The sequence below is a fragment of the Bombina bombina genome, chromosome 3 (assembly GCF_027579735.1).
Source record: "Bombina bombina isolate aBomBom1 chromosome 3, aBomBom1.pri, whole genome shotgun sequence".
NCBI classification, from domain to species: Eukaryota; Metazoa; Chordata; class Amphibia; order Anura; family Bombinatoridae; genus Bombina; species Bombina bombina.
The window spans coordinates 526,540,398-526,558,516 of NC_069501.1; the positions used below are offsets into that span (position 1 = coordinate 526,540,398).

An 18,119-nucleotide genomic window follows, 5' to 3' on the forward strand; every position below is an offset into this window, starting at 1 on the left:
TAATGTCGACTGAACCACTGAGGCTCATGTGCATTCGAGAAGTGGGTTTCTTGCAGATATACTATGTCTCCCCCCATTCTCTTTAAATCCCTAAACACTATGGAACGCTTGTTAGGGCTGTTCAGTCCTTTCGTGTTTATGGAGATAAGTTCCAATGGGTGGGCTTTACAGGGTCGTTGCATCTTGTTGTGGGGTAGACCCCGGCTAATAGTAGGGAGAAAGGGGGTAATGTCAGAGGCAACACCCCGAGGAGGTGCGTGCAAGTGGGAGGGGAGCGTAGCAGGGCGCACAGCAAGAGGAGTGGGAGGGCACAGGGAGGGGGAGGGGAGCTGACAAGGAGTGGGAAGAGGGGGGAGGAGAGGAAGAGAAAAAAAAAAAGGGGGGGGAGGGAAAGGTGAAGAAGGGTGAAAAGTGGCGAAGAGAGTATGTGTAAAAGGGTTAGTTCAGTTACAGAAGAGGGTCCTTCTTAAGATGGGTATGAGTTGCTCTACTAAAAGTTCGCAACCTATGTAACAGTTCAAGAGTAAGAGGAAGATGAGGTGGGGGAACTAGAAGAAGAAGGAAGAGAGAGGAAGGAATAAAGAAAAAAAAAGGTTTTTGCAATAAACAACAATATAATCAAGTTTTGTATTTTACAGTGCAAAATCTATATCAACTACTAAACCAAACAGGGGTAGTTGTCCCTGTATACCTTGCCTGAATCATAAACATATAAATAACTTTGTAACTAGGAATGATCTAAGTGTGTTAACAGTAAGTACTTGCGGTAGGGGAGCCCTGGGGGCATCATTAACTAGATTACCTATCTATGCTATTGTCCCCTACCACCCTTAGTTTAGGCGTGTGCATTTCTGTGTGATAGTCTAATAATGTTTGTCCAACCCTTCCTATGTCGGATCCTCTTCATGGGCATCAGACAGAGGAAGCATGTGCCATATAATCTAGTGGGTTGAAATGTTCTTAAAGCGTGAAGTAGCTAATTATGTATTGTGCTGGAGCTTCCGCCTTCTGAGAGATACTCCATATGAGGCCTATTTAGCTGTTGTGCTATTCTATGTGTACAACCCTGTATTCTTAAGATATTATAATAAAACCCCCTGACAGTTAAACAAGTTGTTGATGCTTTGTGGCTCCTACTTCTCTGCTTATCGTTTTATTATATTTCTAAAGTTAGATGCCCCTGAAGAGAGCTACCTGACTATGTCTACCGACAAGGGGACTCTGGCAATGTTCCCTACTCAAATGGATATGTCACATTCCGTCCCAACTAAAGGTTATAACTTTTCATACGTAACAAATATCAGATACATAGTTAGAGTAAAATGCAACGTTGCTTCCTATAACATTATTCTAACATGAGGCTGAGTGGTAGATTAAGACTAAACATTAGCACAAAGTTCCACCCTGAAGGCAAAATATCTCTACAAGGCCTGTTGTCCAAGTGTCCTGTGTGATTTAAAGAGTCTTTGGCACGGCATATATTATAATTACAACTGTACAAATAAACATACGACCTGAATGCTCTTCAACATCAGTCCAGGGATCAAGGTCCTTGTGTGGGAGGGTTAGCTCACTGATGTTAGTGACAAGAGGTGGACTTATTTCAGGGCAGTAGGGGTATGGATACCATACCAAGGTCACCTGTAGAAAGAGTGGGTTCTTCTGCTCATATTTGGTGAGCGTCTTCCTGATTTCTGTGGTTTGGGGCAGCCTCCTCCACTCTAGGTGGCCTGATATCAAGCCCCAGTGCTTGCGCAAAGCCTGGAATATCCTCCGGGGTCTTCAGAGTGTGGGTGGTGTTGTTCTTGGTTGCTATAATACTGGTGGGAAAACCCCATCTGTACGGGATCCGTTTTTCTCGAAGAGCTGAGGTAATGTGCCTTAAGTCCCTTCTTTTTTGTAGCGTTGTGGGACATAGGTCTGAAAACACCTGGATTTCCGTTCCCCTGAACCTTAGTGGGTGTGGATGCTTGGCTCTTGCAAGCTTAAGCACTTCCTCTTTTTCTTTGAACGAAAGGAATTTCATTATGACATCTCTTGGTGGGGCTCTATTAGGGGGTTTGGGACGCAGCGCCCTGTGGGCCCTTTCAATTTGTATATCTGGAACAGTGGGGTCAGCTTTGAGATATTTGACAAAGTCTTGTATATACTGCTGCAGAGCAGGGGGGTCCACAGTCTCTGGGATGCCTCTCAGTCTTAGGTTGCTCCTCCTACTCCTATTCTCGAGGTCTTCTATTCTCTCCATGAGGCCTTGTACAGTGCCCTCCTGGGCCTGTAAGTAACTAGCTTGCTGCTGCATATCCGAACTGAGAGTCTCCTGCTTTTCTTCAATCTGTGTGACCCGCCTGCTTACTGCTCCCATGTCTCTCCTGAGTTCCCCAAACATATTCTTAAAGTCCAACATTGCGTTTTTAATGTCATCCTTTGAGGAGAGATGCAAAATGTCGTTTTTTGTGAGATATCCGTGTGATTGCATAATGTGTGCTTGGTCATTTGCTTGTGCTAAGTTCTGCTGACCTGTACTATCTTGTGCAGGCTTATTAGAGGGATCTGCAGCTATCAAGAAGTTCTCCATTACTGATGAGTGTGTTCCCTTTTGGGGTTTGTTAGTCTTTTTACTTGTCATGTTGCTCTAAGGCAATGTTATTGCACAGTGCTTTCTGTGTGACCCTGTTCTCCAACCAGCGTGTCTGGCTGACTACTATGTTGATTTATGTTGGGCACAAAGAGTCTCTCTTCTGCTCAGGTTAGGGGTGAGACGGTAACTCCCTTCTGCTATATTGCAGGACCAGTGCTTATACGGGGTTGCTTTAATGGGTATTAGACAGTTCTGTCCTGTATTCCCCTAATGCAGTGTGTATGGTGCGTGCCCAGCTCACCCGAGTTTCTGCGGTCCCCAGCGTGTATTGATCTTACCCCTATTGAAGGTCAGTGTGATCCAGGTAAAAGGCTCTCCTCGGTGGGGTCAGAAGGGATCTCCGTCCATGAGAGCAGCGCATGCCGCGCCAGTCCTCCGCTAAGGCCCACCTCTCCAATTTCTCCGGTCGGCCACGTGGATGCGGCCTTCTGCGTGTGGCAATCCCCGATCGAGGTCAGCGGGAGTCAGGTAAGGTGTTTTCCTCTGTGGAGTCAGAGGGGGAGCTCCGTCCAAGATGATCTCATTCGCTTCGCGATCTCCCCGTACAGGCCTACCCATCCAGGATCACCGGGTAACCACATGGGTGCGGCCCGTCGGCTCTCGGCCAGATCGCGGTGAGCTGTATCTGCCGTCAGGAGTGCAGGTATGCTGCCGTTAGTGGTCTCGGCTAAGCAGGCGGGTCCCGGGGGATGCCCCGCAAGTGAGATGCCTCCTAGTTTACTGCAGGGCCCAGTCGGTTTGAGGGTAGTTGGCGCGCTGCGCGGCTTGTATTGCTGCCTTTTTGTGTCGGCACCTCCGCTCTGCTAATCGCTGCCTTCCAGGACCTGACCAGTAGTGAGCTTTGGGTCAGGGGAGCTTTCCAGAGTACTTTTAGTTTGAGTTAAGCTAAATGATCATCCCTAGTTTTGGCAAAGTATACTCAGGACCACGGAGCACTAACAGATTGCAGCCATTCCGTTCAGTGGCTAGGCTCCGCCCCTTTATTTATATTTTAACTAGGTAGAATAATTACTAAATAGTTATTAACTTTTTACTAACTACCTAGCTAAAATAAATACAAATTTACCTGTAAAATAAAACCTAACCTAAGTTACACTGACACCTAACACTACACTACAATTAAATAAATTAAATAAATTAAATTAGCTAAATCACAAAAAAAACACTAAATTACAGATAATAAAAAACAAACTACAAGATATTTAAACTAATTACACCTAATCTAAGAGCCCTATCAAAATAAAAAAGCCCCCCCAAAATAAAAAAAAAACCCTAGCCTAAACTAAACTACCAATAGCCCTTAAAGGGGCCTTTTGCAGGGCATTGTCCCAAAGTAATCAGCTCTTTTACCTGTAAAAAAAAAAAATACTAACACCCCCCCAACAGTAAAACCCACCACCCACACAACCAACCCCCCAAATAAAATGCTATCTAAAAAACCTAAGCTCCCCATTGCCCTGAAAAGGGCATTTGGATGGGCATTCCCCTTAAAAGGGCAGTTAGCTCTTTTGCAGCCCAAACCCTAATCTAAAAAATAAAATCCACCCAATACACCCTTAAAAAAACCTAACACTAACCCCCTGAAGATCGACTTACTCTTCTGAAGACCGGATATCCATCCTCAAGGAAGCGGCAGAAGTCTTTATCTAACCGGGCTGAAGTCCTCAACAAAGCCGGGAGAAGTCTTCATCCAAGCCAGGCGAAGTGGTCCTCCAGACGGGCAGAAGTCTTCATCCAGATGGCATCTTCTATCTTCAACCATCCAATGCGGAGCGGCTCCATCTTCAAGACATCCGACGCAGAGCATCCTCTTCATCCGGAGTCTTCTTACTGAATGACAGTTCCTTTAAGTGAGGTCATCCAAGATGGCGTCCCTTAGATTCCGATTGGCTAATAGAATTCTATCAACCAATCGGAATTAAGGTAGAAAAAAATCCTATTGGCTGATGCAATCAGCCAACAGGATTGAAGTTCAATCCTATTGGCTGATCCAATCAGCCAATAGGATTGAGCTCGCATTCTATTGGCTGATTGGAACAGCCAATTTTATCAGCCAATCGGAATCTAAGGGACCCCATCTTGGATGATGTCACTTAAAGGAACCGTCATTCAGTAAGAAGACTCCGGATGAAGAGGATGCTCCGCGTCGGATGTCTTGAAGATGGAGCCACTCCGCTTCGGATGGATGAAGATAGAAGATACCGTCTAATAAAGCTCTATGCAGGGCTAGGAAGCTGTCAACTAAGTGTATCCCAACAATTTTTTTATTTGAACAGCCATTGGTTATCATATCTACACTGTTAAAGTGAGACTTAACCTTTTGAGATTGTTACTTTATATCAACTTATATAAGAGTCTATGGGGTCAATTTATTAAAGTGCGAGCGGACATGATACTAGCGTATCATGTCTGCCACACGTCGATAAATGCCAACAGCATACGCTGTCTGTATTTATCATTACACAAGCAGTTCTTGTGAACTACTTGTGCAATGCTGCCCCCTGCAGATTCGCGGCCGCTAGCAGGGGGTGTCAATCAGCCCGATCATATAGGATCGGGCGGATTGATGTCCGCAGCCTCAGAACAGGCGGACCAGTTAGACAGCTGCTTCATAACTACTGTTTCTGGCGAGCCTGAAGGCTCACGCGGAAACAGGGGCCCCCATAACTGTCTGCAGCAGAGTAGATATGATAAGGAGAACAGACTTTTAAATTTAGGGAAATTTATGTTACAGCATGGCAACACCCTTTAACTAGAACTTCATACATTTCTTCAATATTTAAATATCCAAAATATTAAAAATATATATATATATATGCTGATCTTTGTTTTTAATACATTTATTTAGTGTCCCTTTTAGTTACAATGCTCTGTATCCTAAAGGAATTTATGTTTATTATAATTTCTAAAGGAATTTGAATCCAATTTGACTGATTGTTTTAGTAAGATGTTATTTGTTACCGCTAGTGGCAATTTAAATTTCTGCTTGGTCGATATGTGATGCCCCACAATGTTTTTGGTTATTTTAAATTACCCTTTAGCCAAAGCAGTTTGTGCACTGTTGCGATGCTGAGTACAGAAGTGCGACCAACCTAAACCACGCTCTTGCAAATATAATCTTTTTTTAGCACAGCAGCCTGCAGGGGAAACTTGGTAAAGAATTGGACACTAGGAGATACATCCTCCCAGAGTACTGACTTAGAAACAAATCATAAAAAAAAGATTTCACTGTTAAGAATAAAATGACACAAATAACTATATATATATGTATAAACATATAACTGGAATCTTTTTATTTGTGTCTTTAAAATGATATAAACAGAAGAATACATGTTTAACTTTAACCCATATAATCACCGTATTATCAGTAAATGCTGTAGGAAACATTGTAATTATGCAACTCTCTTGTGATTTACTCTTAGCAATTAACGATAGATTGCACACTCCAGTTCTGACACGCATGGCGTAATGTGTTCAGTTTGTAATATAATGATTACTATTATGTAATGTGTAGAGTGCATTAGAGTGCATTAAAGGGACATGAAACCCAAAAAATATTATTTCATGATTTAGGTAGTAACTTTCCAGCTTACTTCTATTATCAAATTGGCTTAAAGGGACATGAAACCCCAAATTTTTCTTTCATGATTCAGATAAAAAATACAATTTTAAACAACTTTATCATTTACTTCTATTATTTAATTTGCTTTCTTCTCTTGTTATCCTTTGCAAGCTCATGAGCAGCAAAGAACCTTGGTTCTAGCTGCTGATTGGTCACTGCATATAAATACCGATTTTTCATTGGCTCACCCATGTGTTCAGTAAAAAAACAGTAGTGCATTGTTGCTCCTTCAACAAATGATACCAAGAGAATGAAACAGATTAGATAATAGAAGTAAATTAGAAAGTTGTTTAAAATTGTATTCTCTATCTGAATCATTAAAGAAAATGTTTGGGTTTCATGTCCCTTTAATTCTCTTAGTATCATTTGTTGAAGGCGCAGCAATGCACTACTTGTTTCTAACTGAATGACAACCGGTATATATATGCAGCCACCAATCAGATGCTAGAACCTAGATTCTATGCTGCTTCTGAGCTTTTCTAGATACACTTTTCATCAAAGGATAACAAGAGAAGGAAGCAAATTAAATAATAGAATTAAATTGGAAAGTTGTTTAAAATGTTATGCCCTGTCTAAATCATGAATGTCTAATTATGAATTTACTGTCCCTTTAATATAGTATTCTTTTTCAGGGATGGATCAGCATGCGCATCGTACTATTTTTCAGATATGTCTAACCCAATCAAAGTTTGGATCCCATTAAGAAAAGTTATACCGGGGATGAAAGAATTTTATTTTAGAAACTACCAGGTAACTGTTATCCCCTGCCAAATTCACTCACTGACAATATAATGTAGTCATAAAATATCTAAACTTCTCTCTGCATCATTGACTAAGCACAATACACTTCACTTCAGTAATCGGATGTTTTACTTAGTGTAAATGTCAGGCAGAAACCTAATGGAAAAAAAAGTGTTTAAAGGAGATATTCAGCACCATCTACATTATATAATTTGAAAATAATCATATCCTGTCAACACATATCAAAGAACTATTACATACAGTAGAACAGAGGGGGGACTTCCGTTGGTGCAGCGGCACCAGGGCTCAAGTGCTGGGGCGGGGGCATAGCAGCCAGTCTATACATAGATGTGTGCCTATGTGGTCATTATCTATGTATAGATACTCATCATCATTATATAGTGCAGTGTGTTCACTATTACTGCATAGATAGTCTTTCATTACACAGACAGCACAGCATATCCATCAGGGTATACATACTCATCATATTTATACAGAGCAGAGTACTCATCAGGGTAAAGTGTATAGAAACTCACATCATTATACAGCACAGCATATTCATCAGAGTATACATAGTCATCATATTTATACAGAGCAGAGTAGTCATCAGTGTGTAGAAACTCACATCATTATACACCACAGCATATTGATCAGAGTATACATAGTCATCATATTTATACAGAGCAGAGTACTCATAAGTGTAAAGTGTATAGAAACTCACATCATTATACAGCACAGCATATTCGTCAGAGTATGCATAGTCATCATATTTATAAAGAGCAGAGTACTCATCAGTGTATAGAAACGCACATCATTATACAGAACAGCATATCCATCAGAGTATAAGTGTAAAGTGTATAGAAACTCACATCATTATACAGCACAGCATATTCATCAGAGTATATATAGTCATCATATTTATACAGAGCAGAGTACTCATAAGTGTAAAGTGTATAGAAACTCACATCATTATACAGCACAGCATATTCATCAGAGTATACATAGTCATCATATTTTTACAGAGCAGAGTACTCATCAGTGTGTAGAAACTCACATCATTATACACCACAGCATATTAATCAGAGTATACATAGTCATCATATTTATACAGAGCAGAGTACTCATAAGTGTAAAGTGTATAGAAACTCACATCATAATACAGCACAGCATATTCATCAGAGTATACATAGTCATCATATTTATACAGAGCAGAGTACTCATAAGTGTAAAGTGTATAGAAACTCACATCATTATACAGCACAGCATATTCATCAGAGTATACATAGTCATCATATTTATGCAGAGCAGAGTACTCATCAGTGTGTAGAAACTCACATCATTATACAGCACAGCATATTCATCAGAGTATACATAGTCATCATATTTATGCAGAGCAGAGTACTCATCAGTGTGTAGAAACTCACATCATTATACAGCACAGCATATTCATCAGAGTATACCTAGTCATCATATTTATACAGAGCAGAGTACTCATCAGTGTGTAGAAACTCACATCATTATACAGCACAGCATATTCATCAGAGTATACATAGTCATCATATTTATACAGAGCAGAGTACTCATAAGTGTAAAGTGTATAGAAACTCACATCATTATACAGCACAGCATATTCATCAGAGTATACCTAGTCATCATATTTATAAAGAGCAGAGTACTCATCAGTGTGTAGAAACTCACATCATTATATTTTCATGCAACAAACAAAATGAACAGGTTTAGACTCTGCTCTTTCATATGAATGACAGAATATATTTTTTTGATTCAGGTAACACTAGAGCTAGTGAACTTAACAGTTAGAACATCAATCAATTAATGATTAGAATATCTGCATTTGTATTTATTTGTACATAGTGCATCAACAATTCTCTTTTTGTTTTTTTCCAGCTGCACCAAAGAGCAACTGAGTGTGTCAGAGCTGTACAGATTCTACGGGAGATTGACATAGGAAAAGAAGTGGCCAACATGCTACAGTCTGGGTTTGTCCTGCAGTCGTTAAAGGTGCTAAGCTCTGATACAAAGATTGTCTTTCCAGGCTTAAAGTGACCATAAAGGGACAGTAAACACCTTGGGCAAGATTACAAGTTGCGCGTTATGAGTTTTCCGCACGCGATAGGGTCTTTTTGCAATCAGTTTCCATTGTGCAAGTCTGGAAAAATCGTGATTGCGTGCGCACATTCGCCTTTTAAGCAACAATCCTCGAAGAGCTGTAGTTAACAGTTTTGCGCAAAATAAGTTTCACAAAACACTTCAAAAATACATTACAAGTGCAGTTACACTGATATTAACACTGTCTAATAAAAATTATTTTATAAAAATATATTGCACACAAAAGTTATAAGGGCTCAAAGATAGGAGAACTCGGGTGTTAGAAAAAAAAAAGCAGCCGCAGGGATTTTACATTGAAATACATACACATACATAGAGAAACCTGGATTTATATGTATAGAGATATGTTTAACTATGGAGATAAGAGAAATATTTCACATTACACATTAAACAATATCTCAGATGTATTTCTTTCATGTAATTAGCAAGAGTCCATGAGCTAGTGATGTATGGGATATACATTCCTACCAGGAGGGGCAAAGTTTCCCAAACATCAAAATGCCTATAAATACACCCCTCACCACACCCACAATTCAGTTTTACAAACTTTGCCTCCCATGGAGGTGGTGAAGTAAGTTTGTGCTAGATTCTATGTTGATATTCGCTTCGCAGCAGGCTGAAGCCCGGTTTTCCTCTCAGAGTGCAGTGAATGTCAGAGGGATGTGAAGAGAGTATTGCCTATTTGAATACAATGGTCTTCCTCTAGGGGATCTATTTCATAGGTTCTCTGTTATCGGTCGTAGAGATTTCTTCTCCTACCTCCCTTTTCAGATCGACGATATACTCTTATATACCATTACCTCTACTGATTCTCGTTTCAGTACTGGTTTGGCTATCTACTATATGTAGATGAGTGTCTTAGGGTAAGTAAGTCTTATTTTATTTATGACACTCTAAGCTATGGTTGGGCACTTTATATGTAAAGTTATAAATATATGTGTTTAAACTTATATTTGCCATGATTCAAGATAATCAGTATTCCTTCATTCAGACTGTCAGTTTCATTATTTCGGATAATGCATATGAATAAATAATTTTTTTCTTACCTTAAAAATTTTCAATTCAGTTGACACCGGAAGTTTGTTCGTGGTTGCGTCATTTTTTGACGTATGTGTGTTACAGACGTTTTTTGCGCGAAAAAATGTGGGCGTCGTTTTTGACGTCAGAGGATGTGGCGTCATACTTGGCGCCAAAAAATATCGGCGTTGTATTTGGCACCAATAATGTGGACGTCATACTTGGCGCCAAAAAATGTGGGCGTCATTCTGGTCTCCACCTTTTTTTCACATTATTTAAGTCTCACTTTTTCATTGCTTCTGGTTGCTAGAGGCTTGTTTATTTTTGCATCTTTTCCCATACCTGAAACTGTCATTTAAGGAATTTGATAATTTTGCTTTATATGTTGTTTTTTCTATTACATATTGCAAGATGTCACAACCTGACCCTGGATCAGAATCTACTTCTGGAAAGACGCTGCCTGATGCTGGTTCTACCAAAGTTAAGTGCATTTGTTGTAAACTTTTGGTAACTGTTCCTCCGGCTGTAGTTTGTGTTAGTTGTCATGATAAACTTTCTAACGCAGATAGTGTCTCCATTAGTAATAATCCTTTACCTGTTGTTTTTCCTTCAACATCTAATGTTCAGGATGTCCCTGTTAATGTAAAAGAATTTGTTTCTAATTCTATTAGGAAGGCTCTGTCTGTTATTCCTCCTTCCAGTAAACGTAAAAGGTCTTTTAAAACTTCTCATATTTCAGATGAATTTTTAAGTGACCGTTATCATTCTGACTTATCTGTTTCTGATGAGGATCTATCTGGTTCAGAAGATTCTGCTTCAGATATTGACACTGATAAATCTTCATATTTATTTAAGATGGAGTTTATTCGTTCTTTACTTAAAGAAGTGTTGATTGCATTAGATATGGAGGAGTCTAGTCCTCTTGATACTAAATCTACTAAGCATTTAAATTCAGTTTTTAAACCGCATGTAGTTATTCCAGAAGTTTTTCCAGTTCCTGATGCTATTTCAGAAGTAATTTCTAGGGAATGGAATAGTCTGGGTACTTCATTTACTCCTTCTCCAAGGTTTAAGAAATTGTACCCTGTGCCATCTGATAGATTACAATTTTGGGACAAAATCCCTAAAGTTGATGGGGCTATCTCTACTCTTGCTAAACGTACTACTATTCCTATGGCGGATAGTACTTCCTTTAAGGATCCTTTAGATAGGAAGCTTGAATCCTTTCTAAGGAGAGCTTATTTATGTTCAGGTAATCTTCTTAGACATGCTATTTCTTTGGCTGATGTTGCTGCAGCTTCCACTTTCTGGTTGGAGGCTTTAGCGCAACAAGTGTCAGACCATAATGCTTATAGCATTGTTAAACTTCTTCAACATGCTAATAACTTTATTTGTGATGCCATTTTTGATATCATTAGAATTGATGTCAGGTATATGTCTTTAGCTATTTTAGCTAGAAGAGCTTTATGGCTTAAATCTTGGAATGCAGATATGACTTCTAAGTCAACTTTGCTTTCTCTTTCTTTCCAAGGTAATAAATTATTTGGTTCACAGTTGGATTCTATAATTTCAACTGTTACTGAGGGGAAAGGAACCTTTTTGCCTCAGGACAAAAAATCTAAAGGTAAATATAGGGCTGCTAATCGTTTTCGTTCCTTTCATCAGAATAAGGAACAGAAGCCTGACCCTTCCCCTAAAGGAACGGTTTCCGTTTGGAAACCTTCTCCAGTCTGGAATAAATCCAAGCCTTTTAGAAAGTCAAAACCAGCTCCCAAATCCGCATGAAGGTGCGGCCCTCATTCCAGCACAGCTGGTAGGGGGCAGGTTACGATTTTTCAAAGATATTTGGATCAATTCGATTCACAGTCTTTGGATTCAGAACATTGTTTCACAAGGGTACAGAATAGGTTTCAAGGTAAGGCCGCATGTGAGAAGATTTTTTTCTCTCACGCATTCCAGTAAACCCAGTGAAGGCTCAGGCATTTCTGAAATGTGTTTCAGACCTAGAGTTGGCTGGGGTAATTTTGCCAGTTCCAGTTCTGGAACGGGTCTGGGGTTTTACTCAAATCTATTCATTGTACCAAAGAAGGAGAATTCCTTCAGACCAGTTCTGGATCTAAAAATATTGAATCGTTATGTAAGGATACCAACATTCAAAATGATGACTATAAGGACTATTCTGCCTTTTGTTCAGCAAGGGCATTATATGTCTACAATAGACTTACAGGATGCATATCTTCATATTCCAATTCATCCAGATCACTATCAGTTCCTGAGATTCTCTTTTCTAGACAAGCATTACCAGTTTGTTGCCCTTCCGTTTGGCCTAGCAACAGCTCCAAGGATCTTTTCAAAGGTTATTGGTGCCCTTCTCTCTGTAATCAGAGAACAGGGTATTGCGGTATTTCCTTATTTGGACGATATCTTGGTACTTGCTCAGTCTTTAGATTCTGCAGAATCTCATATGAATCAACTTGTGTTGTTTCTTCAAAGACATGGTTGGAGGATCAATTTACCAAAGAGTTCCTTGATTCCTCAGACAAAGGTAACCTTTTTGGGTTTTCAAATAGATTCAGTGTCCATGACTTTGTCTCTAACAGAAAAGAGACGTCTGAAGTTGGTTTCAGCTTGTCGAAACCTTCAGTCTCAATCATTCCCTTCGGTAGCTTTGTGCATGGAAATTTTCCAGCTTTGTATGCTGAACCAGTGGTGCAGGGATTATACAAAGATATCATAATTAATATCCTTAAATCCCAATGTTCGATCTTCTCTGACTTGGTGGTTAAATCACCATCGTCTAATTCAAGGGGCCTCTTTTGTTCGTCCAACCTGGACTGTGATCTCAACAGTTGCGAGTCTTTCAGGTTGGGGAGCTGTATGGGGATCTCTGACAGCGCAGGGGGTTTGGGAATTTTAGGAGGCGAAATTACCAATCAACATTTTGGAACTCCATGCGATTTTCAGAGCTCTTCAGTTCTGGCCTCTTCTGAAGAGAGAATTGTTTATTTGTTTTCAGACAGACAATGTCACAACCGTAGCGTATGTCAATCATCAAGGTGGGACTCACAGTCCTCAGGCTATGAAAGAAGTATCTCGGATACTTGTATGGGCGGAATCCAGCTCCTGTCTAATCTCTGCGGTTCACATCCCAGGTGTAGACAATTGGGAAGCGGATTATCTCAGTCGCCAGACGTTACATCCGGGCGAATGGTCTCTTCACCCAGAGGTATTTCTTCAGATTGTTCAAATCTGGGGACTTCCAGAAATAGATCTGATGGCCTCTCATCTAAACAAGAAACTTCCCAGGTATCTGTCCAGATCCAAGGATCCTCAGGCGGAAGCAGTGGACGCGTTGTCGCTTCCTTGGAATTATCAACCTGCTTATATCTTTCCGCCTCTAGTTCTTCTTCCAAAAGTGATTTCCAAAATTCTAATGGAACGTTCGTTTGTATTGCTGGTGGCTCCAGCATGGCCTCACAGGTTTTGGCATACGGATCTCGTTCGGATGGCAAGTTGCCAACCTTGGACACTTCCGTTAAGGCCAGACCTTCTATCTCAAGGCCCATTTTTCCATCAGGATCTCAAATAATTAAATTTGAAGGTATGGAGATTGAACGCTTGATTCTTAGTCATAGAGGTTTCTCTGACTCAGTGATTAATACTATGATACAGGCTCGTAAGTCAGTGTCTAGAAAGATTTATTACCGAGTTTGGAAGACTTACATTTCTTGGTGTTCTTCTCATAAATTCTATTGGCATTCTTTTAGAATTCCTAGGATTTTACAGTTTCTTCAGGATGGTTTGGCTAAGGGTTTGTCTGCAAGCTCTTTGAAAGGTCAAATCTCTGCTCTTTCTGTTCTTTTTCACAGAAAGATTGCTAATCATCCTGATATTCATTGTTTTGTACAGGCTTTGGTTCGTATCAAGCCTGTCATTAAGTCAATCTCTCCTCCTTGGAGTCTTAATTTGGTTCTGAGGGCTTTACAGGCTCCTCCGTTTGAACCTATGCATTTTCTGGATATTAAATTACTTTCTTGGAAAGTGTTGTTCCTTTTGGCCATCTCTTCTGCTAGAAGAGTTTCTGAGTTATCTGCTCTTTCTTGTGAATCTCCTTTTCTGATTTTTCATCAGGATAAGGCGGTGTTGCAGACTTCATTTAAATTTTTACCTAAGGTTGTGAATTCTAACAACATTAGTAGAGAAATTGTTGTCCCTTCATTGTGTCCTAATCCTAAGAATTCTATGGAGAGATCTTTACATTCTTTGGATGTAGTAAGAGCTTTGAAATATTATGTTGAAGCTACTAAAGGTTTTAGAAAGACTTCTAGTCTATTTGTTATCTTTTCTGGTTCCAGGAAAGGCCAGAAGGCTTCTGCCATTACCTTGGCATCTTGGTTAAAGTCTTTGATTCATCATGCTTAATCTAGAGTCGGGTAAGTCCCCACCTCAAAGGATAACGGCTCATTCTACTAGGTCAGTTTCTACTTCCTGGGCTTTTAGGAATGAAGCTTCTGTTGATCAGATTTGCAAAGCAGCAACTTGGTCTTCTTTGCATACTTTTACTAAATTCTACCATTTTGATGTTTTTTCTTCTTCAGAAGCAGTTTTTGGTAGAAAAGTACTTCAGGCAGCTGTTTCAGTTTGATTCTTCTGCTTAGAATTTCAGTTTTTTTCATTATAAGATTAAAACTTTTTGATTTGGGTTGTGGATTATTTTTTCAGCGGAATTGGCTGTCTTTTCCCTCCCTCTCTAGTGACTCTTGCGTGGAAGTTCCACATCTTGGGTATCTGCTATCCCATACGTCACTATCTCATGGACTCTTGCTAATTACATGAAAGAAAACATAATTTATGTAAGAACTTACCTGATAAATTCATTTCTTTCATATTAGCAAGAGTCCATGAGGCCCACCCTTTTTGTGGCAGTTATGATTTTTTTGTATAAAGCACAATTATTCCAATTCCTTATTTTTGATGCTTTCGCTCCTTTCTTATCACCCCACTTCTTGGCTATTCGTTAAACTGAATTGTGGGTGTGGTGAGGGGTGTATTTATAGGCATTTTGAGGTTTGGGAAACTTTGCCCCTCCTGGTAGGAATGTATATCCCATACATCACTAGCTCATGGACTCTTGCTAATATGAAAGAAATGAATTTATCAGGTAAGTTCTTACATAAATTATGTTTTTCAAAGAGATATTCACATATAAATCTCGAGATATCTAGACATATATATATATATATATATATTTTCATATACATATCTTAATATAAATAGATATATCAGTCACATATCTTCACATATATAGAGAAATATTTATTTATAAATAAATAGAACATATTCTGTTACAAAAACATTTTTGCAGAATGAAATATTCGCATTTTCATGTACACTTTTAGAGGAGAATATGTCATGGGCTTTTTTTTTCAATTTGTCTTCTCTATTTACTTCTATGGGGGATACGTGAACGTGCACGCGATTTGGCTGTTTGGATTATGTGGCTTAACGCGCATGCAAAATAAATTATTTTGCAACTTGTAATAGCTGCGCAATTCCAAATACGAAAAAGCCCTTGTAATTACTTGACATTTATGTTGCTGTAAAATAAAATATTAGCCTAGTCTATATATTTTCTAAATAAATTAACATCTTGTTTTCTGCATAGCCAAACTTGCTATTCGCCAGATTTGGAGGAGCCAAACCAGGCTTGAGCCTGCAGACAACAAGGCTAGCCGCGGCCATTGTTATTTTACTTTTGATCTAGCTGGGTGCTTGCAAAAGAGTGCCGGACTTTTGATGTGTTGTGTTAATTATTTTGTTTTTAAATTTTCCCTATGGTCTTTGCACCCAGGGGTAAACTACCTGAGTCCCTGAAAGCTATGCAGCTGTCTGTACGTGCTGGTGAGCACCCAGGGCTGTGAGATTGGCAGGATCATGGGATGTGTACCCAGGCTGTTTTGAAAGTGCAAAAATATACATATTCAGTTGTAATCAAAATTATTCAACCCACATTGCAAATCAGGTTTATTGTCAAAATTTACAGACTTTCAGCTGTTTGCAATGAATAAATCAAACAAAAGCAATTAAAGTGGCTCAACACAACAAATGCTTCAAGTGGTTTCCCCAAATTCAACTGAAAATGCAAATTTAATTCTGCAGTCTCAGAATTATTCAACCCTATTATGGCAAGAATCTTTAGTACTTAGTAGAGCATCCTTTTGCTTTTATGACCTGCTGCAAACGAGATGCATAGCCAGACACCAGCTTCTGGCAGCGTTCCTCGGGAATCTTAGCCCATCTCTCATGAGCAATGGCCTTCAGTTCAGTAATATTCTTGGGTTTGTGTGCTGCAACTGCCTTCTTCAAATCCCACCAGATACTTTCTATGGGGTTCAAGTCAGGTGACTGTGATGGCCACTTCCAGGACTTCTTCTGCAACCCAGCCTTGGTGGAATTTGAGGTATGCTTGGGATCATTGTCCTGTTGGAAGGTCCAATGATGTCCAAGCTTCAGATTCCTCACAGACGGCATGACATTTTCTCCTTGGATTTCCTGATACTTCAATGAATCCATCTTGCCTTCCACACGCTGCAGGTTTCCAGTGCCAGAGGATGCAAAGCACCCCCAGGACATCACCGATCCACCAAGCTTAACTGTAGGCAGAGTGTTCTTTTCAGCGCATGCTTCATTCTTCTTCCTCCAGATATACCGCTGATCCATAGGGACGAAAAGTTCCAGTTTTCCACAGAACAGAATCCCAATTGTTTTGTGGCTTATTTATATGATTTTGAGCATATTGGAACTGACTTTTCTTGTGCTTTTGGGGCAGTAGTGGTGTACATCTTGGAGTTTTGGCATGGAAACCTTCTGCTGTTAGCACGCACCTTACTGTGCAAGGTCTTTTGCTGCAGGTCTTTTGCAGTCAGTCAAGGGTTTTTCTCAACCTGCCATCCCAGAAATCTGGTTGTAGCCATTGATAGCTTCCTTTTTCTGCACCGTCCAGGTAGTGTAACCACTGTTTCTTTAACTTTGAAATTGCAAACTATGCTTCCAACGGTGTCTCTAGGAACATTCAGTGCCTTCGCTATCTTTTTGTATCCTGTTCCTTGTTTGTGAAGGGCGATGATCTATTCTATTAACTTTTTGGGCCATTCTTTTGATTTAGCCATACAGGGAGTGCAGAATTATTAGGCAAATGAGTATTTTGACCACATCATCCTCTTTATGCATGTTGTCTTACTCCAAGCTGTATAGGCTCGAAAGCCTACTACCAATTAAGCATATTAGGTGATGTGCATCTCTGTAATGAGAAGGGGTGTGGTCTAATGACATCAACACCCTATATCAGGTGTGCATAATTATTAGGCAACTTCCTTTCCTTTGGCAAAATGGGTCAAAAGAAGGACTTGACAGGCTCAGAAAAGTCAAAAATAGTGAGATATCTTGCAGAGGGATGCAGCACTCTTAAAATTGCAAAGCTTCTGAAGCGTGATCATCGAACAATCAAGCGTTTCATTCAAAATAGTCAACAGGGTGGCAAGAAGCGTGTGGAAAAACCAAGGCGCAAAATAACTGCCCATGAACTGAGAAAAGTCAAGCGTGCAGCTGCCAAGATGCCACTTGCCACCAGTTTGGCCATATTTCAGAGCTGCAACATCACTTGAGTGCCCAAAAGCACAAGGTGTGCAATACTCAGAGACATGGCCAAGGTAAGAAAGGCTGAAAGACGACCACCACTGAACAAGACACACAAGCTGAAACGTCAAGACTGGGCCAAGAAATATCTCAAGACTGATTTTTCTAAGGTTTTATGGACTGATGAAATGAGAGTGAGTCTTGATGGGCCAGATGGATGGGCCCGTGGCTGGATTGGTAAAGGGCAGAGAGCTCCAGTCCGACTCAGACGCCAGCAAGGTGGAGGTGGAGTACTGGTTTGGGCTGGTATCATCAAAGATGAGCTTGTGGGGCCTTTTC

The 18,119-nt window shown here is 40.0% G+C and overlaps 1 protein-coding gene across 2 annotated transcripts in view; it reads left to right on the forward strand.

Annotated features, from left to right (window-relative positions):
• Window positions 1–18,119, forward strand: part of PAFAH2 (platelet activating factor acetylhydrolase 2) — a 111,656-nt gene that overhangs the window by 62,773 nt on the left and 30,764 nt on the right. For both annotated transcript variants that reach the window (XM_053706956.1, XM_053706955.1), the window contains exons 5-6: window positions 6,893–7,010; window positions 8,907–9,020. In XM_053706956.1, coding sequence (XP_053562931.1) covers window positions 6,893–7,010; window positions 8,907–9,020 — 232 coding nt within the window. The remainder of the gene's footprint in view (window positions 1–6,892; window positions 7,011–8,906; window positions 9,021–18,119) is intronic.